The sequence below is a fragment of the Liolophura sinensis genome, chromosome 2 (genome assembly GCF_032854445.1).
Source record: "Liolophura sinensis isolate JHLJ2023 chromosome 2, CUHK_Ljap_v2, whole genome shotgun sequence".
NCBI lineage: Eukaryota > Metazoa > Mollusca > Polyplacophora > Chitonida > Chitonidae > Liolophura > Liolophura sinensis.
The window spans coordinates 10630343-10658217 of NC_088296.1; the positions used below are offsets into that span (position 1 = coordinate 10630343).

The 27875-nt window shown below is 41.0% G+C and overlaps 1 protein-coding gene across 1 annotated transcript in view; it reads left to right on the plus strand.

Annotated features, from left to right (window-relative positions):
* The first annotated feature begins 7669 nt into the window (after window positions 1–7669).
* The window catches only part of LOC135462482 (glutamyl aminopeptidase-like), a 52202-nt gene continuing 31996 nt past the window's right edge, over window positions 7670–27875 (plus strand). Inside the window, exon 1 of the mRNA XM_064739708.1 lies at window positions 7670–8343. Within this exon, the coding sequence (XP_064595778.1) occupies window positions 7670–8343 (674 nt within the window). The remainder of the gene's footprint in view (window positions 8344–27875) is intronic.

Consider the following 27875-nt stretch of genomic DNA (forward strand, 5'->3'; position numbering starts at 1 on the left):
CATTCATAGGTCTTCTCCAGTTTCCAAGGCACTACTGCAATTTAAAGTCCCCCTGGGTGATGTTTTGCATATCGTCTTAGCCGGGCACTATTTTCACACCTTCCACTTCGCCCCTCTGTCTAGGAAACGAGTCATTACCCCATAACGGGAGAAGACCCCGGCTAAGGGCCTGGACGAAGAACTGTCAGCAATACGTGGTAAACGACACTTAATTGCTTGCCGGGTTTCCGAGTGACCCACAGAAAGACCACGGTAATTGGATAGGTCTCTGGAAGCCTTCTCGGATCACGTAGGTACTGCCGAACGTACATAACGTTATCACACACGCACAATGTCTGCAAACATCCTGGATTGGATTGGTGAGGGTTTTGATTTTCACCAAAGTATAACTCATGTGTGTATGGAAACATATTTATCAAAAGTGTAAATGTTTAGTTCAAAAATTAAAGCACAGTTAGCACTAAAATCTTTTGTTCCGCTAAGCTTTGTGCGTACGCTGATCCTGTACTGCAAAACAATGCGCCAACCACGATTTGAGTTCTTTCCTGTCCTGGGTTCGACTCACTAATGACTTGATAGGTATGGCCTATTTGTGCAGTTGCTTGATATGTATGGCCCATTTGTGCAGTTGCTGGATATGTATTGCCTATTTGTGCAGTTGCTTGATATGTATGGCCTATTTGTGCAGTTGCTTGATATGTATGGCCTATTTGTGCAGTTGTTTGATATGTATGGCCTATTTGTGCAGTTGCTTGATATGTATGGCCCATTTGTGCAGTTGCTGGATATGTATTGCCTATTTGTGCAGTTGCTTGATATGTATAGCCTATTTCTTGCTTGATAAACACAAACCCTGGGCTCATAGTTATCAATGGTATAAAGGACTTAATTCAAAAATTCAACACAGTTACCATTAAAATCTTTTGTTGAAGGAAAATTTGCACACGGATTTTTTTACGGCAAAACAATGTAGCAGCCACAGTTTGAGTTCTTTTCTGTTCTGAGTTTAGTTTTTTAAGCACTGGGGCCTCCGTGGCCTATAGTTGTTAGCAAGCTAGAGCAGTGCGATGACCTAAGCTAAAATGGGGCCGAATTTTACCTGTTACGTGTGACCATTTGGTAAGCATCGCCCTCTCGTCACTGCTCTGATTTTACTCTTCAAGTCGTAGCCTTTTGTACTGTATTCCTGTATGGACAAGGATTCTGCTTGTGGCCTAATCGCCCCGACACCGGCTCTCGTCGTACTGTTTTCAAGCGATAGTTTATAAAATGTCATAACAACATATTTTTAGTAATACTAGACACGTGACGTCTGATGAATTGCGATTTAACAGTTGTTGCCAACCATCACACTGTCGTTTTCTTCTCCATGTTACAGTCTTTTATATTTGATTCTTACCTGTTTAACTTATGGTTCACTCGATACTGGCCAGACAGAAAAACCCAGAGGGCTCAGAAAGAAGAGACGTTGCTTCCTTGAAAGCAGTATGGAACACCAGTGTGATGCCAAAATTTCTCCTTGTGTAAACATTTGTATGGGACATTGCAACCTGAACACGCGGAAGTTCTGGCAAAGAACTGAACTATCTCCGACTCTCAACCCTGCTAAATGGGTGGTGATTGGCTCAACGGTTAAGTAGCCGTGATTGTTCAATATTCAGATAGTTTGCTGTCATGGGGGCTGACAATCTAGTTTTTGAAAATTTACTCATCTATACGAGAATGCACCGAAGAGATTGACCGACACGACGATGGGAAAACATCTTGGTGTTAGCGGGTTTTCAAGCATTTCTCTTCCTTTGCTTTTTAATGGAAAATTAATTCCTAAGGCGTGTGAATGAGTGAGTGAGTGGGGTTTAACGTCGTACTTAACAATTTTTCAGTCATATGACGACGAAGGAATCCTTAGGGTGTATGTGATGTACCTCCTTGTCGCAGAATGGATTTCCACCGCTCTTTTATCTAGTGCTGCTTCACTGAGACGACTTACCGAAGGCAAGTAACCCCGCCAGAACCATTATACTGATACCTGTCAACCAGTCGTTGCACTATCTCCTTCATGCTGAACTCCACTAAGGCGTGTAAGAAAGGTTTCAAAGCTCATGGTATCATTTCATACGTAGTCACTCTCCACGACGAGGCAGGTTGAGAAGAATAATTTTGAACCGAGACCGAACCTTGCCTCATTTACAAGAATTGCGTTTGGTCACGTGGATGTTGTTTGTCAAGGATGATAGAGTAATGACCACGAATGACGCAAACTAAAGATGGCCTATCGCTATGACATCCTGTGTTCAGGTAGTATTACATTGTTGCGTTAGTATGTACTTATTTATTTGGCTGGCGTTTAACGCCGTTCTCAAGAATTTTTTACTCTTTTAATCTTTACTGACGGTGGCCAGGTTTTTTTTTTTTTGCAAGGAAACCGGCCATAGCCCAGGGGAAACCCACACCCATCTGCAGGTTTCTGGCAGAACTCACGCACACCCGGAGAGGAAGCCAACATGAACTGTACTTCAACTCACATCGACTGCTTTGGTGAGAGGCCACTGGGGTTGAGTTACTACAGTGACTAGATAAGGAGGTAGTTTTTTTTATGGCGGCTTAGGCAATTCAAATGTCACTCGAACAATCGTCAAAAGTATTATTCTTCGTAATGAAACTCTGCATGTGTCGTGGTTTTAATTCCAGAGAAAGTTAACTGAAACACCCTGCGAAAAAGTTTCTGAGTCATTGCGCCACGCTGGAACGCTAACCACTCGACCACATTTACACTATCATTTGGATGGTTTGGGGATTTTCAGCTGGTGTTTCGTGGTTTTTCAGAGTTCATATACGCGAATGCATGGAATGACCGCCATGCTACTGGATAAGTTTTCCATAGGCACAGGACCTTAATCAAAGGAAGGAATAAATAAATACTTATATGCATAAGTTATTTTCAAATTCAGCTGAAACTTTTTCCGAGCAGCATTTTCTGATCTAACATGAATATATTTATTATATAACTATCACACCCTATTAAAACGAAACTAAAATAAATATAAGCCGATTTTTTTTCTGAAAATCAACCATTAATATAATTAAAGATGTACAGCATAGAGAGTAAAATCAGACCAGCGACGCCAATGTGATAGCGGGTAAATGCCACACGTAACTGGTGAAATACGGCCTCTAGTCAATTTACGTCAGTTAGGTTTGTATTCTGATTGTTCACGTAAATGCGTAAACAGTAGCAACTCACGCACCCTCTAGAATCATGATTTAAGCAGAATTATGTACAGAAAAGCAGTGATGTTAAGTGCAATTTATTAGACGTTACTGGTGTAGAATTACTCAACACGCTGTGTTTTCATTACATTTAATTTACAATAACATTAAAACAATGCAAAGGGACCTGGCCTCGGAGATGTTTAACTCACCAGCAGAATCCTGGTTTATGCAGGAATACAATATAATTAAGCGACGAAAACGACGCAAATTATTATTTTCTATCCATCTGAAATTTTCATTTGTTTGTTTATTTTTTCATGGTGAATTTATATTTATCTATTTATTTAATCGATGTTTTACGCCGTACGCAAGAATATTTCACTGATATGACGGTGACCAGCATGGCATTGGGAGGAAACCAGGAAGAGCCCGGGAGAACCCTATGTCCCTCCTGGTCAATTTAAACGAGAAGGCAGTCATGGGTAGGCAGTCTACATAGGGACCTTTGCGTTTGACGCGCCTGGTATAAGCTCTCATGTGTGTCTCCTCCTGAGATCAAATAGACAAAATCGATCTTTTGAGGCATTCGAGAGCAAGGTAAATAAATATGGACACAGGGTGTTCGCTTATTCACAGTTATTTCTGTAAGTTGTACATACAATCTCGGTAAGCTGAGTTAATTATCCATCTAATTGGTCACAGTGCACACTGAGACACAGGGACAAGTTAACTAAGATGTTGCTTTTCGGTTATTATTATTATACCTTGCTTATACAGCCCTTCGTTCTCAAACAGTGCTTATAGTGAAAGGCATATTTGCGGCCTCTCGTTCTCAAACAGGGAACGGCTCATGTCTGCTGTGCATTATCTGCATGTAGGTGATTTGAACATGACAAACTACGTTTTATTTCTTAAACAGCCCACAGTTTAAAATAAAATAAATCGAAGGGAAAGAGCATTGGCATTTGCGACTTCTATGCATAGTCAGTCGAACCAATAAAAGCTGCTTTAGTTTAGTCAGGTATTAAGTAAGTAAATGCCGATCGATGTAAGTGCAAACTGGGAATCCAGGTAATAGCAAGCACCTGTCGCCAGGCACTTTGATGTGTACCGCCAGGGTCTACACAAAGTCCTTATTAGCTCCATACTACGATCGATACGTCTGATTCGCCGTTAATGGAAATTTTACGGATTACTCTGATACCACCACCGTTTCCAAGTCCTTTTTAGAAACTCGCAGGTTTCGAATTATGTATATTGAACATTGCAAGTGAGAAGTCAAATCCAGTCGATAACATACAACTTATCATCAGTGCCAGGTACCGTTTAGTTATTTTCCAGAGGAACATTGCGTTATCGTGTTATGTCGATGTGCTCTGTCAGTATCACACGACGAAAATGGTGGTTTGCCTTTTCAGCAATCCCGTGAGTTATTGAATTCTCAAATACACAGTTGTTTTTGTCCTCTTTTAGCATTACTTAGGTCATATAATATCGTCTCCTTTTAGCACACCGGCCTCAAAATCGCGACATCCACAATGCTGCATCACTGGAACCAGATGCAGTTGCAGTAATATCGTTTGTTCTTAAATGCCTCCCCGTGGGGCCACTGCTGAGAAACGAATAGGATCCCCGTCGAGAAACAAATGAGGTCCCTTATGAGGAAGGAAAAGGGTCCCCTGTAAGAAACGAATAGGGCCAACGTTGAGAAACGAAGAGGGTCCCCGTAGAATGGAGTACCCGGTGAGAAACGATTAAGGCTCCCTGTGAGAACCTAGTAAGATCCCCTGTGAGAAACGACTGGGGTGCTTGGTGAGAACAGATTAGGACCCCCGAGGAGAAATAAATAGTTCCCGATGAGAAACGATTAGAGTGCTTGGTGAGAGCCGAATAGGATTCCCGGTGAAAATGAATAGTGTCCCCTGTAAGAAAAAAAAAGGGACCTTAGTTGTTTAGACAAGATTAGTGTAAAGCGCGACTAACCTAGAACGTTCCTGTGTGGGCCAAATAAACAGAATATGTCCACATGGATGATTTAGTCATTCAGATAATTTTGTTCTCCATGGAGGTTAGTCCCTCGAATGTCATGCATGTGACATTTCACTCAAATTGTGTCACAGTGAGGAAGGCGATGCTGTTGTTGAATGGTTAACATATGTCCCTCTGGTTATCGCATAAGAACTGAATGTAATGGTATTTTTTCAGTTTAATGTATAAGAAATACGTATGATGTAATCTGATCTTGCATTGCTAAACATCTTCATACATTAATTAGGATGAGATTTTCTAGACCAGTGACGTCTAATATATTACACTTAACATCATTATATGTTATCAAATTTAGCAAAGCCATGATGATAGCGGGAATATGAGTTGCTACTATTTAAGCATTTACACCAATCAGAGTAAAACCTCAAGGGAGGTAATACTGACAGGAGTGAATTTCACCAATAATATTTATTTATTTCATTGGTGTTTTACGCTGTAATCAAGAATACTTCACTTATACGACGGCGGCCAGCATTGTGATGGGAGGAAAACGGGCACAGCCCGGGGAAAAGCCCACGACCATCCGCAGGTTGCTGCGAGACCTTCTCACGGTCGGTGATGCACTGGTTTTACTCTCTATACTGTTGTCTTTTATATTTTGAACTTTAACTTTAAATTTATCTGGTTTGACAAGGGACTGTCCCTTACTGGTCTTGTTTTTAAACGATGTCCTATTTTAAACATATTCTAGTCACGATATGGCTGAAATACTGCTGACGTGACGTTAGATCCTAGCATTCCATTTATTCATTAACTCTGGTGCCATTTAATTAGTCTTTATTTCAGCATGTTTTCTCTTTATATAAATGGAACTCAAATTTTTGGACATTTGGGAAATACAAATCTACAAATGTTGGATTTTATTATTGAATGGCTCTGTTATTTTTGTATACGTAAACACAACTATATCGGTCATAGGATCTCCCCCTGCAGCTCGCTGCGTTACAAGGCCACATCTTTGGGCCTTGTGACTCCAATAGTCTTCCCGCTTTCCACCTTTATAATTCATAACACCAATCAAATGAGTACACATAAATATAAAACCATTGGTGAATCAATCAAAATGTTGCATAATAACGCAATTGCCTCTGGCTATGTGTGTCCCTTTCACGCTCAGTGTTTGTCGCATACTTTGTGTGGACGGCGGAGTAGAGTTCAGAAATGATTGATCTAAATGGTATGACAGAGAACGTCGTGGCTGGGGAAGGTCGGAGGGAATGGTGCGGGCGAGAAGGGGGGAGGGGTTACGATTTCATCCTTTAGATGCTTGCTTTTCCTATACGTTGCCGTACAGTGACATTCAGTGGGTTCATTTGCTGAGCTGAAATTGCAGTGGTTTTACCACCGCAGTCGTTTATATTTGAGTGTGACATACACAGCCTGGGGCACGAGCTTGGGGGAATGCGCCGTGGAAACGGGATCGAGGGAAGGCGCAGGCCAGTATATGTGTGCATAGGTATAGGCTTTATCCAACGTGTATGCTATATATCCAGCCGTAATCCTCACAAACACCCCTAGCTAGCCTGGCTTGCTCCTCTGGTTTTTCCAGCAGGCCTAGACACCTTTAAAGGGGTCGTATGCTACAACTTTGGCCCATCTTTCTTGCTCCGCGGCTAACTGAATTAGATGCTATTCTCAAGGGAAAGTCGACAGTAGAAAAGTGGCAGCTAGAGGCTGCGGGTGTACGCTGTAATACAATAAGCTGGTCGCAAGGCCTCCTTTACCGCTAACGGTCCACGCCTATGACAACAGAAGGCGCCCCCTGGTGCATGCGACAAAGAAACAACTGTGCTGTTTTGGATAAAAGAGCCGTATACGTCTTGACCAAAGTCTCGGGCAAGTGTGGCCTTAAAGGAACCAAGGTGAAGTACAGAGAAAAGTTGTACTGGAGGGGAAATGTCGGGTTATTATTGTGTCTCGGTGACACGGCCTACAGCGGAATAAGTCCGTTGTGGATATAGTCGGGGTAAATTACAATATCCCACTGTATTCTAAATAGGACCGGGAAACCGTTCTTCGTCCAAAGAGGACGTCGTGTATCTCGCTAGGGTATATGATTCCAAGGTTCTTGCTTGAACAACTTTGCATAGAGGACGAGGACGGTTTAGTCACGCAAGCCACCGATTTTTGGTACGACACCCTTTGGGTATAAACTCGATTAGGATTCCAAAGCAGTCTCCAAAGCAGTCATGACTGTCGCAGGGATCTGAAGGAGGACTGAGAAGAGGGCAGTTAATTGTGAAAGAAAGATCGCTCGGTGGTCCGACAGGTCATCCGGGGCTGTTATTTATCACAGACCTTCTTCACCAATGTCTGCTCATACGGGTTATATATCAGCAAGGTGAGATTCTCCAAGCGTGCCGGCGTTTAGCAACAACAACGCAAAGCACGGCCGCAGCAGCACACAATGGCAGATAGCCATCTAGTCCGTAGCGAAAACCACAACGCGGTAAACAATGGGTGTCAAGACACGATCGTGACTTTTCGGGAGCGCTCTAAAGGCTGTTATGTAACACGGTTAAAAGCTGTGGCGCTCGTTCTCACAGCATTAGGGGCGTTGTTGTTGGTGGCGCTCTTGGCGGCGTTTTTTGGCCGCGTTTGGTGGTGCCCAGAAGACAATGGCAACCAGGACAAAGTGGTTAATGACGGGATAGTGGCGTCAACGCCATCCAGCGACCAAAACTTGCCAATATCTGACAAAATACGCTTGCCTTACTCGTTGATTCCCCATCGGTACCAGGTGGACTTAGTGGTGAATTTGACAGGTTTCAGTTTTTCTGGCTCAGTCAGAATAGACCTTCACGTGGATAAATCCACACCTTTCATCATCTTTCACCGGCATGAAAAGTTAAACGTCAGTGACGCGTCTGTATCCGTGACTGATTCGGACACCCTTGAGGAACGTGAAATACGTTCAACTTTTCGGGTGCCACGAAACCAGCAGTACGTCGTGGAGCTATCGGAACCCTTGAAAAAAGGAAAAGACTATTCTCTGCACGTGGGTGCTTTTGACGGACATTTAACGACAGACATGAGAGGACTCTACCTGAGCTCTTACAAAACAGCCTCCGGAAAAGTCAGGTATGTAAATAAGTAATTAAACATGAATTAAATATACTGACGAGCGGCAGAGGTGGGCAAATAATGTACGTAACGGGAGATTGTCATACAACAGCATTTTTCAGGTTTTAAGCAATATTATTTATATATCGGGAGAATGCGCATTATACCGATGAATTGTTTACGTACACATTTAGTAAGTAATCCAATCTGGTTCTTATCGGACGATTATGATCATTTGTTACCCATGCTTTTGTTATATGAGAGTGTCTTTTGTCAGTGTTTACCAGATTAAACACAAATTTGTGACTTTGAGGATTTTCTAAAACTTTTTATTTTGATGTTTCAACGGTATAAAAATAAAATAAACGGTATAAAAGCGTACCTTAAGCATAGGCAGCCGTTTGACGGCAGCGAAAATGATGGTTTTTGTCGCATTATTCGGTTCAAGGTTAATTCCATGTTTCCCGTATCACGTGGAGAAGAGTGATGACGAGGAGAGAGAGTGATGACGTGGAGAGAGAGTGATGACGTGGAGAGAGAGAGAGTGACATTGGTTAAACACTTTTTCGTTATTTCTTCATTTAATTACTGCTTATATTCAAGGATGTTTCTCCGATTATTGTGGGCGAAACAGACCAGAGTGCCTGGAGTTGAACCATACACCCTTTGCAAGTTACCCGCGAACTTGCCCACGTGTGATGTAGAGATATGTACATCGTACCGACTAAAGACTGAATTCGAACGTGCAACAACATGTTTAGTATCGGTCGATCGACCAGAGTATTCCATGGAATATTTAACGCTCAATATAAACACAAGCTTAAATCTGTGGAATGGAATCAGTTTGGTATCATTCAGCACGTGTTCATTATAGGGTGAGTTATGTAACATTCCATGCGTTCATGTTCACATTTGTATACAAGGTCACGCGCTCACGTTTGCCTTGAGGTAAAGTGAGTTTCAGCAAAGCTCTGGTGACGTAGCACGTGTCACTAAGGGTAAAAGTTTAGATTTTCGATACAATGCCATCCCGAAAAAAGTGGCTACTTATTTTAATACGCGGGAAAGTCGTATATTTCAATGAGTGGTAATATTCTAGTCAAGTGTCTTTTCTGCGACGAAAATCCCGAACGTATTAATAAATATTATAATAGTTATAAAATTATCCCACAATCTTCCTGACTGTGGTCAGCAAAACAATAGTCTGACAATCCTTAACAGAATGTGGGCCGTGCCTACGTCCTTGTTACAGGATTGTAGTGTGGTAGTTAGGAAATGGTGACTCTTTAGTAACGGAAGAAGTACAGCCTTTTGTCAGTTTATCTCTGGTAGGCATTTGTCTAACTGTTCATGGAAACACTCCACCACGAGCAACTTGTCACGCGCTTGTCACCTTCATGACCCACTTGACTTTCTTGAGCCAGTGTTTTCCACAAATGTTAGAACCACCTGTTTTAAAATCGATTCTCACAAACCAGCATTTTATTGCTTAATGTAGGCTTAAACAACAGTACGCAGGGGAAAATGAGGCCCTATTTTCAAATTCACTTTTGCTGTATAGGATGTGCGCCTCTCAGATGCTTCTTTCCGCATTAAGAATATCTGTTGACGAAGTCATCCAAAGATTTAGTTTTTCTGAGTAAAGTAGATAGCACAACGAGGTAGACTTACAAGCCCAGATGTTTTTAGATGAATGCTTACGATAACTCAAGTTATGCAGAACAATTATTCAAGCTATAGTGCCCTGACAAATTATTCCAGGTTTAAATATATGTTTCGAAATAGGAAACAAACAAACTAGCCAAAGTTTTTCATACGTGTGAATATTTGGGCAGACGAAATGTCTCAGTGGAGAAATTGGACCGGATAAATTAGATATCTTGTGGTAGAAAGATTCATATTCAAGGGATGCGTATATGTGTGTTGAAGGCCTTTACGTGTTAGACAAAGATGAGAATAAGAGTCACCAGAGAAAAATAAATTCATTTAAATGAGAGGAAAAACAGCGTTGGACTTTCCCTCTACATTTTCAACAGGAAATTGTTATATGTATGACTTGCTTTGGACTAATATATGGATTACACACGCCTGTATGTATGAGTCGTACCATGAAATTTTGAAAGAAGCACGAAACAAAATGACACTACATACTTGCACATGTCTCGTATTTGTCTTGTTAGTAAGCAAGGCTATCTTTCTTGCGTAACACACCTTTTTGAGACATAAAATTTAGATCTTACAAGATAAAACACAATTTTTTCGGCATGTGTAATTTCATGTTCCCTGATAAAACATTACAGTACATAGTAAAACAGAACAGCGACGATATTTGGTAATTAATCGCAGGTAACGGATGGAATACAGTCTTTTGTAATTTTATGTCAGGTAGGGTTTTATTTTAAATAGTTACGTACATGCTTAAATACTTACACACTCACTAGCACCACGGCTTAAGTGGGGTTGGTAAAAAGAAATGCAATGATGTAAACTGCAGTCTATTATACGTCATTGGTTCAGCATTGCCCAAAATGCTGCCAACATTGATGACTACATTTCCACACCTCTCAAGACAGTGATTGTGTAATTGCAACATATATTAAAATGAGAGCGGTATTTTACTGGAAAAACCGGGGTATATTCAAATGTAACGTGAATCAAATGTAACGTTGTAGAACAATATACAGGTTACAGTGTGACCTGTTGGCCCGTAATGGCGTACATATAATCTGGTAAATCATCAGTCATGAAATATACATGCGCATGGGTATGCAGTTTAAGTGACTACAGTCTGCATCTATGGTGATGATGGCTTAGGGTAAATTCTTTTAATACTATGGATTCCTTTTTGTTTTTATACAGTCAACTATATGTGCAGATAGAGGGCAACGGTAAATGCATCAGCGGTAATACTGTGCATTCCTTTTTGTATACAGAAAACTACATGTGTTATTGAGTGAGTGAGTGCTTAAGGTTTAACGTCGTACTTAACAACAAGTCATGTGACGACGAAAGAGCCCTTAGAGTGCATGTAATGTGCCTCCTTGTTGCAGGACGGATTTCCACCGCTTCTTTATTCAGTGTTGCTTCGCTGATACGTCTTATCGAGGGAAAGTAAGCTGTCTCAGCCGAGCCATCATATAGGGTCAACCAGTCGTTGCACTATCCCCTTAATGTTGAATGCAAAGCCAGGAAGGTACAACTTCCCCTTTTCGGGTCTTAGTTGTGACCTGACCCAGGATTGACCCTGCATCTACCGTCCCCCCCCCCGCTCCCCAAGCGGACGCTCTGTCAACTGAGTCCTCGGGGCCGGTGTATGTATTATTGAGTTGCCTGAGAGCAAATGCCTTGGTATTAATGTTGTAGATTTCGTTTTTTGTATGTCATAAAATGTATCTATCTTTCAAGGTCAGGCTGATGCATTAACATTAATATTGTAGATTTCTTTTCTTGGATACAGGCAGGTACATGCATTATAGTGTTGTCATTTGGATTATTGCTGCAGATTCATTTTTTGCCTGCATTCCATTTTGTATAGTAACCTAAGAAATTGTTTGGATTGCCTTGGTAACTTCCTTCTAACAGAAAAAAAAACACATTGTCGTCAAATGCCATAAAACACAAATATGCAATTTCTACTCTAGGAACTCAAATGTGAATTAAAACTTTAATGTGAAGACACAGTATTTATATCGACTAAAATGGAATCCAATTCTATAAAATGTGCCTTTCCAGGTATAATGTATGGTTCTTACCAACGATAAAATGTGCTTTTCCAGGTATAATGTATGGTTCTTACCAACGATGCTGCTAATGTCATCGATTACTCCACTGAGCAGCAGATGACGGTTTTTCCCCCCATCAGTGGTTATTTATATAACAATTACATCCATAAGTTCAATTTATCCATAACAAATATTATAATAGGTATAATAAAAGTAGTTTATTTCAGTATGTGACATGTCCTTACACAGCAATAATCAGTGGTTCTCGAGGGGTACGACACACGCCTGAATAGCCAGCACTTCCCCTGTCATTCACTTGGAATCTGAGAGCTAGGTTCAATATTTTGTATTGATCATTCTCAGGACTGAAATGGTATATTCCGAATAGCAGATTGAATATCAAGCTACATATATATGCACAGTCGTAGCTGTACATCATTTTAAAAACGATTACCATTACCCTCAAGACCCTAAGAACACAAACCATGCCTGACAGATGCTCGGTTAACATGCCTTAAACCTTGACGCAGTACGACCACAGCTGTCTGACAGGGACGGTGTAACATTGCCTGAGGAGATGTGTGTCAGGGCCGGTGTCAGAAACACGACGCTTCCGGGAAAATGACGAAGGTCTCAATACCCAGGCTGGCCGCACAGGTGATGTGCCCTGCAAAAGACACTGAAGCGCTTTATCAGTTCTGTTGATTGATTAATTTAGTTGATAGATGATTTTACTCCGAGTCTAATGCAAGAATCCATGTATTTTGTTCACGTTTAGGTTAGCTGAATGCTCATTTCTAGTTCGACAACGAAAATATCTGTTCATACAGAATGAGTTGAGGGGCCTCCGTGGGCAAAGGGGATAGCACGCCATGGCAGAGCGATGACCCAGGAGCGTCCCACTAATGCGGTCGCTATGAGTTCAAGTCCAGCTCATGCTGGCTTCCTCTCCGGCCGTACCGTGGTATACGTGAAATATTCTTGAGTACGGTGTAAACACATCAAATCAAGATTGAGTAGAAATAAGATTACAACAATACAACCTGCTGTGCGATTCCATGCAGAATCAATGCGGAAACAGGTTATGTGTGCTCTCTTACATAGAGCTGGATACACTTAGCCATGATTGGAATGAGACTTATGCATATTTGAAATAAGAATATGAATTTGCGTATAACATGGATTTTACTGTTATAAACGTCTCCGAATCTGTATTCGTTGGCAAAAGTTTTAAAACAACAGTACGAAATCTGAACCATTTGGATCTTTGCAATAAGACTTCTTGACAAGAACCTACATTGTTTGTGAAAACACATTCTTAACGTTTTTTCGTGGGTTCCACCAGTTTCCTCCAAGAATAATGCTGTACACTATCATATAAATGAAATGTCCTTGATTAAGGCGTAAAACTCAAATAAATGAATAAATAAATAAATAGATATCAAGTTTATTCGTCTGTTAGTCTAATACGAAAAACCATCGGCAGAGGTTAAGAATCTAATGCGTTTCCATTTCCAATGAAAGTCAATTCCTATGTAAAATTAGCGTGAAACATTTTTAACATACTCCATATTAACAGTAAATAGAAAGATTAATTCCTATTTTGTCAAGAATAGGTGAGCGGTATTTACTTTTGTCGGGGTTTATTGTCACTGTCATCATTAATTCCATTACATGGCCATGATGCCTGGTCTGTAGAAAAGACAGATCTCGATATTGGTATATGTCTGATGATATTTCTACATTATGCCACCATACCTGACCGGTCCGACCAACAACTGACATATCTGATTATGTTGAGAAAACATCAAGATTGTTTTTTGTAAGGCACGGATGACGCGTCTCACAGCTAATCTTACTATGTGGACTCACGGATCACAGTTGCAGGCACAGTGCTGTAGCAAGTGAAAGACGTAACTTAGCTTCTCCGTGAAGCGTTTCTTGTATCTTTTAATATAAATCCATGAACGACTTGTGGTATTAACATCACTGCATTTTTTGTACCTAATTCTGCCTAAGTCATGGTGCTAGGGGGCGTGTAATTTACTAATGTTTATGCATTTACATGAACAGTTAGAATACAACCCTAACTAAAGTAAATTGACAAGAAGTCGTATTTCAACGGTTACTCTCCCAGTAAATGTCTAAATTGTAGCAAAAGTACACGCCTCACTTTTAATATACAAGCACATTTAAAGAATACAAAGGGATCAGGCCTCGATGATTCTTAGTCTAATAGCACATTACGCTTTGATTGGACCTGTTCGTATATCCAACGTGGCGACCCATTCTCACAGTTAACATGTGGTACGATTTACACTTCACTGTGTGTTTCACACCACGAGCGGAGCACAGCTGATGGCCCGTATGTCAAGCCTGTGTCTCTATGCGTCAGTCTCCCCTATTTTTCGACCCTGCGGATATGATCTGGTGAACGAATGACCGGAAATGAAGAGGCCAATTCGTCCAATTACCCCAGGGATAATACGAACATTGTATGGAAATATCTTCTTGTCAAAATGCCAGTTAGGGCTCTCTGTACTACAATGAAGTGCGTATATAGGACCTGAATTGACCCACATCATATGTACGGGTATTCGTGCACGTGGCTCAGGTCCACGCTGGCAGTGAAATCCAGGCTGCTTAAGTTAAGACTATTAACCCTTGAGCACTTCGGTCGCGGGTTCGAATCCGGATGTTGCTCTCTCCATTAGGAGTTCTGTCAGAAAATGTGTTTGAGCGGTAATTTCATGTCTGACGTCTTCAGTATGAAATTACATTGAAGCAGCAGTGTGCATATTATTCACTAGGACACGAACTGGTGGTTCAAGCCCGGCCCGGACTGAGAATTTGTGCACTTGTCTGCTCTCGCTCTTCATTGGTCCTTTCTTAAGAGAAGTGGCCGATGACGCTCGTGTTCGTAAAGTGTAACGTTAACTACTCGTCTTCCACCAACACGGTGTGCATATCTCTACTTCGACGGTTTTCCCGATTTCCTTCATCTATAAACCATACCGCCAGCGAACGAGTTCTTAAATATGGCGTTTATACGAAACATGTAAACAGTTGATTAAACAAACCAATACAGCTATAAATACAGTAGCAATACTCAACCTGAGCAAGACGTACATCACAGAGAGTTAAGCCAGAGTAGCAACGACCGTGTGATAGCTGGCAAATGGTGACACGTAACCCGTGAAATACTGCCTCTTGTCAATTTACCTCAGTCAAGCTTTTATTCTAACTCTCCAGTGATGTTAATGGCAATTTATTAGTCGTCACTGGTCTAGAATTCCGCAAAATTATGGGTTGTCATCATATTTACAGTTGCGAGAGAAATAATGTTAGAAGAGGCGTTAAATCGCAACCAAACAAATAAACATTATTCAAATCAGTTATCTCTGGTGTAGCTTGTTCAGGAATTGGGGACATATACGTAATTTCAATTTGCGATTTAGAAAATGTCATAAACAGTCACGAGATATGCGACTACATGTTATAAACAAGGAAACATTCTTCACAGTTACATAGTTTGACTGTTGTACAAGCGCTGCATGACATTAAAGGTACCCTCACATACAATAACCGAGCCGCAACGTTGTTGCACTAAGTGACGAAAACATATCACGACAAAGGAACGCTTGCACGTATTTAGCGCAAATTTTGTTCAGGTGCGTTTTAAGTTTTTCAATAGAAACATTGGTCATAGCTAGATTTAAAACGTTTTCAAACTTACGAAATGTTGTGCACTATGGATCACAGAATTCCCCATTGAAATCATTTTTCCAGTACGACTTCAGTAGGCTTATTAACTATACACTGTTAGAATTTCTAGTAACTTTCAGCGATTACTGTATATGTTTTGCGTACGTTATCTAGATGTTTACATGTTACAGTAAATACGCCACATTTATAAGATAAACTGGGGTAATTTTACTTGAAGTAGTAATGCTTTATATTGCGATAATAACAGTCAGGATATATGTACATGTTCAGGTAAGAGTATAACCTAGTTAGCTAAACGTTTACATTTGACCATGTAAGGGCGCCTGAGTTTTGTAAACAAATAGGCGCGTAGGCCTACTGCAGCATTCATTGATGAGGACTGCAAATCTAGGCTGCATCTTTTGGGGGAAATGTTTTCAGCCAATCAAGAACGATAATAGATAGGCAAAATACTTGTTATCCTTTACATCACAGAAGTAAACGCATATTTTTGTGTGAAGTAAACCTTTACTGAATCGGATACAGTTCAGCTGCCCCTTTTTTGGTCAACGTTTACCGGAGAATATTAACAGTCTGTACTATATTAGTGGGGCTGTTCACCAGATCAGATATGTATTCTTAGGGGTTTTACTCCGTTTAGGTCACAGCACGATTGTCTCATATGGCACAGACGTGGTTGCAGAGAAGTTTAGTGAAAAAGAAACACACACTCCAGACATTACGCCTCACCCCAGTCAGGAAAAATGATCCCCTAATCTTAGAAACACGAGCAATAGTACAAACAATGCAAGTGTGGCAAGAGTTCTTTGAGTATTGAAGCTTTGTCCCAAAGGGTTACACTCTCTCATTTGAACCTTGTGTGTGACGAATACACCCTACTCATTGCCTTACCACTCTGTATTACACATTGAAAGCATTCTTTGCCTATTTTGTGTTATATTGGTATTTCGCAATATTTCACTTAATCAATGACACAGTTGGCTAGAAAAAATCTTCACTTCTAGCCGCTGCCGAACTAGCAGGGTTTGGTTTCGAACAAGCGAAATCAGTGCTCAAGTGACGGTTTATCTTTCAAGAAACCCAGAACAACGTCGGGGGCAGCAAGGATCTTGCAGGAGTCTTCAATCGGGAGTATTTTGCCGGTAACCGAGTGACCTAATACCACCTGGCTTCTCTCTGATTTGATATACCTCGCATCGCAGCACAGCAGCACGTCTCTCTACGCCACAGGCCTGCAGCACGCTGTTTCACGTACAGGCCTGATGGACAGGGTGGGTAGCGTAAGGATCAATAACCATCGCCCGAGAGGTTGGTCGGATGTTACCAGTAACCATGTCGGCATGCGTGTTTGGCATACGTTCATTAATCCCAGTCATTATTTCATTAGGGTCTTATTCCGGTATTGTTTTTGATGCTAACAGAGCTGAAACTGCTTACCTATTAACGGTTCTTGTCTTGTGATACTTGGCTGATGATGTATCGGGACATCACAGCGCTTACGGAAAACCACACCTCTTCACTACTTTGAGCTTCAAAAGGCCTCAATTACCGAAGATTTTGTCCAGTCAGTTAGTTTTCGTTATTGCCATCTCTAACATCGTGCCTGTTTCAATTATACTAAAACGGGGCAAGATTGTATGGTTTGGTCTCCTTTTGCATTGTTTTCATGTTATTATGAAATGTTATTAGATCAGTGACATCAGATAAAATACAATGGAGACCACAGCAATTTTTGTTTACCTAATTCTGCCTAAGCCATGATGGTAGGACGCGTGTAATTTGCCTCTTACATGAGCAGTTAGAATAAAACCTTAGCTGAAGTAAATTGGCAAGAGGCTGAATTTCATGTGTTACGTCACGCCATTTGCCACGCTTTCGTCGCTACTCTGGTTTTACTCTCTATGCTGTAGGTCTTTTATGATATGTGATTGCTTCATCTAAAGACTTTTCGGAGTTAAAGCGTCCAAAACTACCATGGCATCCACACACAATAAATCACCAAGGTAGTTAACCTGCAGTTGTCTGATGCTTCGCTCGATTTGCAAACTGCCCTGTCGCAGAGGAGGTTCTTGAACTCGACTCGTAAGGCTATCTTACCAGCGATATGATTGATATTTCTTACGTGTTCACCTTTCGATCAGTTCTTGTAACGAGCAATGGTTTGTCAATCGCCAGTAAGACGCATTTGATGCTGTATAAGAAATATGACGCATCGTCGGGTGGTCCTTCAGAAGCACTATAGCTTTATGCTAAATCTTGAGAACAAAAATTCTTTGTCATTTATGCACTATTATATCGAGTATTATTACTCAGACAGGGCTTTATTATAGAATTAATGTTCTAGTACACTAATCAAAAAGATAGATAATCAACGCATTTGTTTAACAAAAATTCATCCTTTACGTAATAGCACAGGTTTGATGTTTAAAATCAACTGTATTTTCTATAGAACAGCTTATCAATTCGGAGTTAAGCAAAAACGCGAGTTTTTATGTCCTCTATTTGTTTGTCTATTCTTTTTGTTTGGCATCATTCTATTGCTTTCTATGAATGACAAATAACAATCTATAACAGTATTTTTCCACTTCATTCAATGATTTAAAAATTATGTTTTACTTGTAAGTAAATATGGACAGAGTGTCCAAAATCTCTGGCTTCATAACTGCGTCTAATTCCTCTATATCCGTGCTAGGGGCTGTACATTCTTCGTGTCGAATTAGATCGTCACGTTGGATACTAGTATATGAAGAGTTGCAATCAAAACTCGACCTAGATACATAGTTTGATTATCCACAACTTATACAGGCCTACTAACTTACTAGACGATTTGAATGCTGATTTCAATTATTAGCCTAGAAACTTTCCTGCATTTTTCCAACATCATATAAAACTGTTGACTACTCCTGTTTTCAGAACACCGTCCTACTTTCGTATGTTATACACTTTCTTAGTCTTTTGGTAGTTTCTGTTAAACGTCGTTTTGGGAATTGACCTTGCGTTTTGGACAAGGGACGTGTATTTTGATTAACACCAGGTATACGATTCTCCTTTTCGACCCATAGATTAGAAACTGCCACTGAAGTTTTGTATGGTCTCAGTTCAGTTTGACCTTGGATCTTAACCATGTAGGCGGATTAAACGCGGTAATAAATTGTGAGGGCTGTGACTTTGGTGTTAATCTGCGTTCAGATTCCAAACATATATCACGGTTTGAAAAGGCCGTAATTGGCACTTTGCAAAGGTTCACAGCAATCTGTGCTATGCGGTGTACGATGGCTACTTCCTGCGCCCCACCTCTCGTCAAGGAAAGTCATGTTTATCTTGAAAAGAATACAACTAACAGAGAGGTGAATGCCACATGAGAAATGGACACATTAAGTAAGGGAAAAAATGTCCGTATATCACTAAGGGGAAGTAGATGGAAGCAAGAGCTAAACCACGAGGGGGCGCTGTTAGTTATTCCAGACCAGAAATTGTTCAACGGATTACAAAATGAAGCTGCCAGAAATATCTTTTCCAGTGTACGGTAGTAGAAGCGCCTGTTCTTTACGAGTCAATAGTGAAAAGCAGTTCACACAGCGCCCCACAAATGGCAGATATATTGCTCCATTCGCTTCACAGGAAGCTTACATCGCCTTCACACTCTGTATGAATAGGTGGTCGATTCGACAATGAAGGTTTCGAAAATTTTATATTTCCATTAATTTTCCGTTCCTTTTATATATCTGACAATATCAAGATGTTCAAAGGATGTAACAAATGTCTTATGCGCTCTATACCGATAGAAAGAAAATTATGTGCTCCAATACTTTCTACTGTATCCAGGTTCAAACAGTTCTCGCTACGGTATGGCTGCGTTGATGTTGTCGAAGTGGCGTTAAGCCATACTCATTAATTTCCTTATAAGTTATTAAAATACCTGTCATTAATTTCTCACCATGGAAATAAGATACCTTGCCCCTAGAAACTAAGCCATGGTGACACTGGACATCCTGATTGGATGCCTTAAATATAGTCGTGATCATAGAGAACAAATCTCTGACTGGATGGAAGTCGAAAGGGGCCGCCCTGAGTTTTATTGTAATTACACTTTACCCGCTTATCAGCTTGGCCTTTATTCTGTATGATACACATTTTGTGAGCTAATCACAGGTTTGTGTACCATACTATTCTTCGGGCCTTGAAATAGGTCATCAGTTGAGTGTAAATGTGGTCGTTCATTAACCTTTTTTTAGTAAAAGACTGGTATAGGTTAGCTCTGCAAACTGCAGTTGACCGTTTACCCAACACTGCAACTCAACCACGAATTATTTGCTCATTTATTTTGATTGGAATTTTACGGTGTACTCAAGAATATTTCACTTTTATTTCGGCGGGCCAGCATTATGGCCCGTGAAAACAAAAAGCAGAAACACGGTGGTTATTTTTAAAATTTATTTCATTGTTTGATTGTTTTTCTTATACCATACTTAAGAAAATTTCAATAATACAACGATGGCCAGCATTATGGTAGCAGGAAATCGGGCAGGCTCGGGGGAAATCCACGACTATCCGCAGGTTGATGACAGAAGACAGATGCGGAAGCCAGCAGCAGCTGGATTTGACCCCTTAGCGACCGTATTGGTGAGAGGCTTCTATAGGTCACTGCACCGCGCTGGCACGCTAACCACCTTTTCACGCAGGCCAAAACAACTCAAATAATCTGAAGTCTTTTAGATGTTAGTTTAGATGGATGATGTTTTGTTCTAAAAGTTAATAGATGTGTACTCATGTGTGCACTGTTCATCACCTGCATTTGAACTGTTAACCACCAGCATGGAAGAAAAAGAAATGCATACATCGGACCTTTGGGTGGATATTAATGAATATAATTTCAAATTAAATATTTGTTAAATAGAATTGAACAGTACACAACACGATGCATACAGTTAAATCCACCCTCTAAAGTTTTATATATTTCTTTGTTTTATTTGGTGTTTTACAACGCACTGAAACACACTATGTTTTTGCTTACATGAAGTGGCTCATGTGTGTCGAATTTTATTTATTTATTTCATTGGTGTTTTACGCCATACTCAATAATATTTCACTTATACGACGGCGGCCTGCATTATGGTGGGTGAAAAATCGGGAAACCCTCGGCAGTACGTGGGAAGGTCTACAGCACCCTGGGGAGAGGAAGCCAGGCATGAGCTGGACTTGAACTCATAGCCATCGCACTGATGAGAGGTTTCTGGGTCATTACGCTGCGCTAGCGCGCTAACCAACTGAGCCACAGAGGTCCCTCATCTTTTATTGAAGAGTATAAGCCAAAACATGTCATTCTCATCCGCTTACTTATTATCATCGCTCCACAGCTGCTTTCAGTTTCGATAGACCCCCAAATGCCAAAGATTTGTTCAATATTCAGTTCTCATTCAGTTCTCGGACTAATACCTAGCCAAAGTATATGGTCTGATAGTTTCCATTTGCATTGTTTTTTTGTTGTTATATGTTAAACGTGATGACCGCACATCATTTGAGTAATTTTAGGCCACTGACTTCTAAAAATTGCAGTGATCATTAGCACAGTTTTGTTAACTAATTCTGCTTAGGCCATGGTGTTAGGTATTTAAGTATGTTAGTATTTAAGCACGTACTTGAGCAGTTAAATAACACCTTAACTCAGGCTAACTGAAAAGAGGCTGGATTTCAACTGGTTACGCGTGACAATTTATCTCCAATTATCATCGCTGTCGTCGCTGCTCTGGTTTTACTATCTATGCTATTGTCTTTTATATCGAAGACCTAAGGTTTGATTTGGGAATTTGGTTTGTATTTGAGTCAAGAAGCTTTGGGAATTTGGAATTTGGTAATATCACCATAACGTCGATTATTACTATTTTTATTTTTATTAGCGTTTTACGACTTATTCAAGAAACGCAGTGCTTATACGACAGGATTCGTAGAAACCACAACCCTTCCACAAGTCTAGGTGCCAGACAAACCTACTAACGTTAACCTTTGGCCAAACTCCGCGAGTTGGCACGGTCTCCTTCCACCCGAATGTTAACTGCCGTCGTCAAATGAATTATTAATCAGAGCGATGTGAAACAACAATCAAATAAATACATACTAACGGGTTGTGAAAATAAATGTATCTATCTGTTGTTATACGACATACTCAAAGAATTACTCATCTATGCGACGGAGTCAGTTTTAGGTGTGGAGGAAAGCGGAATGCACGGTGTAAACCACGGACCTGTGGAAAGCTACTGTCTGATTTTTCCCAAGTGTGACGTACAGATATGCACACCATAATTTTGGAACACAAGTTGTCTTCCCCTAACGTGCAAACGGTCAAACAGACGTCGACAAAGGGTGACTGTCACTAGGATGCAGTGACGCGAATGCATATATTCGGTGTCCAAGGCATCGATTGAACTCGTACCTCGAGTTTCCGAGTGATTAAAAGACTAGCACCTCTAGCCCTCTGATCAAAAATCAGTCCTCTGCTTGACCTCCCCACCATAACGCTAACAGCTGTCGTATACGCGAAATATTCTTGATTATGGTGTAAAAAACACCAATCGCTCAAATCAAATCTTCTGATATTTATAGGTTATTGAACGAATATGGGCTGACGTGGACGAGTTATGTTAATGCGTAGCAAAGACACGTGATCTATCTTGCGAATTCATGCTTCTGCTACGCAAAAAATGGACCGAGCCCACATCAGGCCGTAGGTATTCAATTACCTATTTATTATACATCATATATGGATTAACAGAACTTGGAAGCAAGCTTTATTTTCCGAAGATGAAAATGTAGCACAACAAAATAAGATTGTACAAATTTTTTAAATTTTTTTATCAGCGGCGCAACAATATGGACCAAAAGAAAATTCGCGGTATCATTTAATGATATCATGGTAACGTTACGCAGCTAACGGCGACGTGCAGCATGAACGTTGCTAATGTTGCGACGTTTGATATGAAATACATGCGGCATGATGGCAAAGGATAGGCGAGTGTGGAAAGTGTATACATGTATAATAAAAACATATATGGCACAATCGCAATAAAGGTAGGCATGGAAATGTATGATTACAGATGTCCTTATCAGTCGCGTACAGGACCACTTCAGTGGCCTAATGGTTAGAGCGACCGCTTCGAAGTTGGGAGACCCCGGGATCAAATGCGGGTCATACCATAGACTAAGAAACAAAGGTACTTGTTGCTGCCTCGCTTGGCGTTCAAAGAAGGTTAGAGCAAGGAAACATGAAAGGTGCCTACGGGTGTCAATATAATGTGACTGGGTGGGGGTGTCATGCCTGGTGACTTCGGCATGATGTTTCAGTAGGGGCAGCACTTTGACGACATGGAATCGCCCTGCTACAAGAAGACAAGGTGTGTGTTCACACACCTAATGAATCCTCGTCGGCATATGAGAGAAACATTGCTTAGTACAACGTTAAACCCCAGTCATACCTTCACACATACTTACAGTGGCGTTGAAGTGAGTCGCGCTCAAGTGAGTATACTTTTCGCTTGGTCAATTTGTGACATCCTGTTTGCTACACCGGATAGGAAATCAGCGCCGGCGTCATCGGTGGGTCTAGAAGACCCGGAACACAGGTAGCCACACTAGTGTGATAACTGAACAACGCCATGCTGGCATATCTCTCAAATATATCTGTCTCTTAAATGCTGATTATTTTGCCTAGGCAATCGGGGCAAATCTCACCTTACGTGCATAACGGTAACTGTGGGTTTTCTGTGTGGGCAGGCGTTATCCTAATCTAATCCAGCGACTAGATTGTTTCCTGTCAAAATAGCGGAATGCTGTGTACAGATTACACCCCGTTACCTGATATTCTGTCGTTCCTCGGACATCAGTGTAAGTACGTTCTTCACTTATTTACCAGGCGACCTCCCTAAATCACCATGTTGAACATACCTGACATGACACCTTAATTAACTACCGATGTAAAAGACATGCTTTGAGTGAGTGAGTGCGTATGGTTTAACGTCGTACTTAACAATTTGTCAGTCATATGACGATGTAATGTGCTTCCTTGTTGCAGGGCGGATTTCTTCCGCTCTTTTATCTGAGACGACTTACCAAAGGCAAGTAAGAAGCCCCACCGAGCCATTATACTGATACGGGTGAACCGTTCGTTGCACTATACCCTTAATGCTGATTGCCAAGCCAAGAAGCTACAAGTTCCTTTTAGGTGTGACCCGACGTAGGATTGCTTCTGGATCTATCACTCCGAAGAGGCCACTCTACCAATGAGCTATCGGGGTCGGTAGGCTCGCTTTGAAAGTTTTACTGGAAACTGTTTCAGTTTGCTTTGTTTGTAATGGATAATATTACTTCTTCAAACGTGAACTTTGACTGGTAAATTCAGGGAAGCCAAGCGATAGAAAGCCAAACTAAGAGGACATAGTCACTTCTTGAATATGACTATAACCCAGTGATAGCGGGTTAGTGCGTCTCTTCAGTGTTAAAAAGCTTACTGACAGCCAAGGAAGCTAGTTATGACTAGAAAGCACATCGGGAGTGCACATCTCCGCCATAGCTAAATGTACAAATTCCCTCACTACAAAAAGACATTACTCCGTAGTTATGTCTTATCCTTCAATAAAGACAGATCGTTTAAAAAAATCTCGATTCCGATTATCACAATAATTTACCGTTCGGTTCGGTTATGGTTTTCATGTCAGACGGTTTTGCCAGGCGTCCTTTTGGTTCTGTTACGGTTACATGTCAGAAGGTTTGTCACGTATCCTTCTGGTTCAGTTGCAGTTCCACGGCAAAATGTTTGTCAGGCATCCGCTTGCTTCTTTTGGGGTTACATGTTAAAAGGTTTGACAGGTGTCCGTTTGGTTCGGTTGCAGTTTCATGTCAGAAGATCTGTCACGTATTCGTTTCGTTCGGTTGCGCTTTCATGTTAGAGGGTTTGTCATGCATCCGCTTGGTGCCGTTTATTAGGTATCCGTTGTTTCGTTTGCTATTTCATACCGTACGGGTTGTCATGCACCCATTTGATTTGCTTGCGGTTAGGAGTCCGATGGCTTGTCAGGCTTCTGTTTGGTTCAGTTGCGGTTCTAGGCAAAATGTTTGTCAGTCATCCGTTTGTTTCGGTTGCGGTTTTATGTCAGACGGTTTGTCCGGCACCGTTAGGGTCGGTTGCGGTTTCATGACAGATGGCTTGCCATGCAACCCGCTTAACACTGATTGTCGGATTTATTACGTATCCGTTTGGTTTACTTGCGGTTTCATGTCAGAAGGTTTATCACCACCTTGAAGAGGATTTGTGGTTTAATTCGGACTATTCGATTTTCTCATTCATAAACTTTCAGTTAAATATTACAATATCTCTTTATAGTCTTACGATATATCTGCAACATGATTGTCTCTGCATTTGTTTTATGTCGATGGCGAATGCACGATGCTTTACTAATGTGAATACTACGTGGCAATGGTTTGTTGTGATAAACTTTCACCACGATCGGAAAACATATTTTTCATATCGATCGAATGCTTCAGCCACAAGTCTATGCACCACATTCAGTATTCGAATAGAAGGCAGTATGATTGCCTGAAAGGATTTTATAGCTGGCTGGTAAAATATCAATAAACCAAAAGAAGAAACGTACCCCGCAAATCAAGAAGGGTCTATGAATGGTGCTACAACGTTTGATGTCTGCTACAAGTGTAGGTGTCTTGTTCATGGGCAGGTTATACATGAGACTTCATTTCCTAACAACCAGATATTTATGTTACAGGAGCAGTCATAAATGTTAAATTCTGTGATCCCTAACCAAACTTCGATTACAATCGCACGTCGTTTACAATCGCTGAAGCAGAACACCGTGTGTCTAAGCAGCTCATCAATGTTGGTTAGACTGTAGATGCATATCTGTGCTATTAAACACAGCTCGTTATAGATCTGATTAATGCTGCGTTGTGCAGGATCAGTTTAGCAAAATTACATACAAGTACAAAACAGGTCGACAGTAACAGAATTCCTCTTTCCTTCTGGAAGCATTCTTGTTTACCAGAAGCGTAATTGGACCGGAAGGCATTGTAAATAACACGGCAATTTTTTGGAACGGGCTTCTTTTCCGGGAGGGCCTGGATAAGACGTGACCCGAAAGCAAATGGTACCGGAATAAGAAAATAGCTTATCTGGTGATAAACAACGTCGTGAATACGCGGAACATTTCTCAACCTAATATAACAAAAGACTACTGTCCAGAGAGTAAAACCAGAGCAATGATGCCAGTGTGATAATTGGCCACCGGTCACACGTAGCCGTGTGAAATACGGCCACTTCTCAGTTTACCTCAGTCATGGTTTTTATACAAATTGTTCTTGTAAATGCTTAAATAGTAACAACATACACCCCCTCCCCCCCCCCCCCCCACACACACACACACAAGCATTATGGCTTAGCAGAATTATATACAATGTTGCAGTGACGTCTAACACCGTCAGCAGCTAGAGCAATAGCGAAAAGAGCCTTGGAAGTTGACAAGCGAAAAGTGCGTTTTGATTTACATGAGTCCTCTCTGATCGTGTCGTAATTTTACGAAATATCACGGTCTCTAGAATTAATGGGGTTGCGTGTTTGAATTCAGCTCCCGATTGTTAGTTTACGGTCTTCGGTCAGTAAGTTTGTCATATACCTGCCATAGTTCAGTGACTCCCACCCGTCTCATCCCGCTTTCCTCTACCCGTGAAACCGACCGTTGTATTATGTGTTAAGTACTCTTGAGTAAGCTGTACACCCGTCATATGTATCCCTCATATGTCATCCGCACCCTACAGGCGCCTTTATCAAAGTTTATCCCCTTTTAAGCAGATGTATATATTTATGTATTTGGCTGATCGATGCTTATCATACTAAAACTTATTCATTCTTTTTATGTCGACCAGTTTATTACGAATGTTGTATGAGTTGTATGTGTGCCCGATGAATTATACTCACATTTATCAAGCTACTGACCAACTTTGCCACGTGTGACATATCGAAAATAAAAGGTGTGATCTTCAGCGCTGGGGATTAGAAATTCCATGTCCACTGCGGGATTTGAACCCGCATCTCCTGTATTCCAACGACTGATCAACATGAGCTGCAATGTGCATACAAGAGACAGACTTAACCAAATGCATCCGTGCCCCAAAATAATTATAGGATTATTATGCACAAAAACTACATCTGTACCACAATGATATATATTTTTACTTGCGAGCATGATCAGCACATGCATTTCTACTCATATTCGACAAAATACAACGATGGCAAATTTGCAGGTTTTCACATTACGTTGAGATGTCCGCTTTAGTTTTTAATAGACAAGCGGGATTCCTGGTGCCCTCCTATACTTGCTATGAGTTTCCTTTACAGGGCAACAAATTCCCCTCCTGTGAATTACACAGATTTCCCCTCAGCTGTATAGCTGTTGTTTTCCGGTTAGGCAGACTTGTAATTTAGCCAGTGAATCTTGATTATGGTATGTTTTGGTCTCCACTGTAAATAACCCGCCAATTTGCACCCAGGGAATCTGTTAACGGACAGGCCTCGTTAGGGGACCGCCCTGGCAAACAAGCTCCGACGTCTTTTGCCTGAACTCACGCACCCGTACCTTGCCAGCTCTAATCACATTAGTCCATTTACGATACAAGATCAGAATTATGGATGCCTAATGGAATTGCCGGCTGGCCTACTAAACCAATTCTGGCTGCAAGAAGTCTAGCAGTTGGTAATGGAATGAAACTCAGCTTGCTTGGGGTTTGGGTCCTGGAGAAGACGGTAAGCGTAAAGACACCTAACAATGCAAACACATTGAGTGAGACGAGATCGTGTAGGATAATACTGCGTATTGCAAACGACCACGACCTCCTTGTTTACATTACATCTCAAATGCCAGTAACTGTTAAGAACACGTGAGCGGGTGAACCATAATAGTGTGATAACAATCAGTGTGATGTGATAATTTTACAGATACTGTAATTAAACCAAATTTAAAAATAAAATTTTAGTTTTGTGAGTGTGAGTACCTATTGCTACCCCTGTTATTACCGTTATTCAGATCACTTTTCCTAACAAAA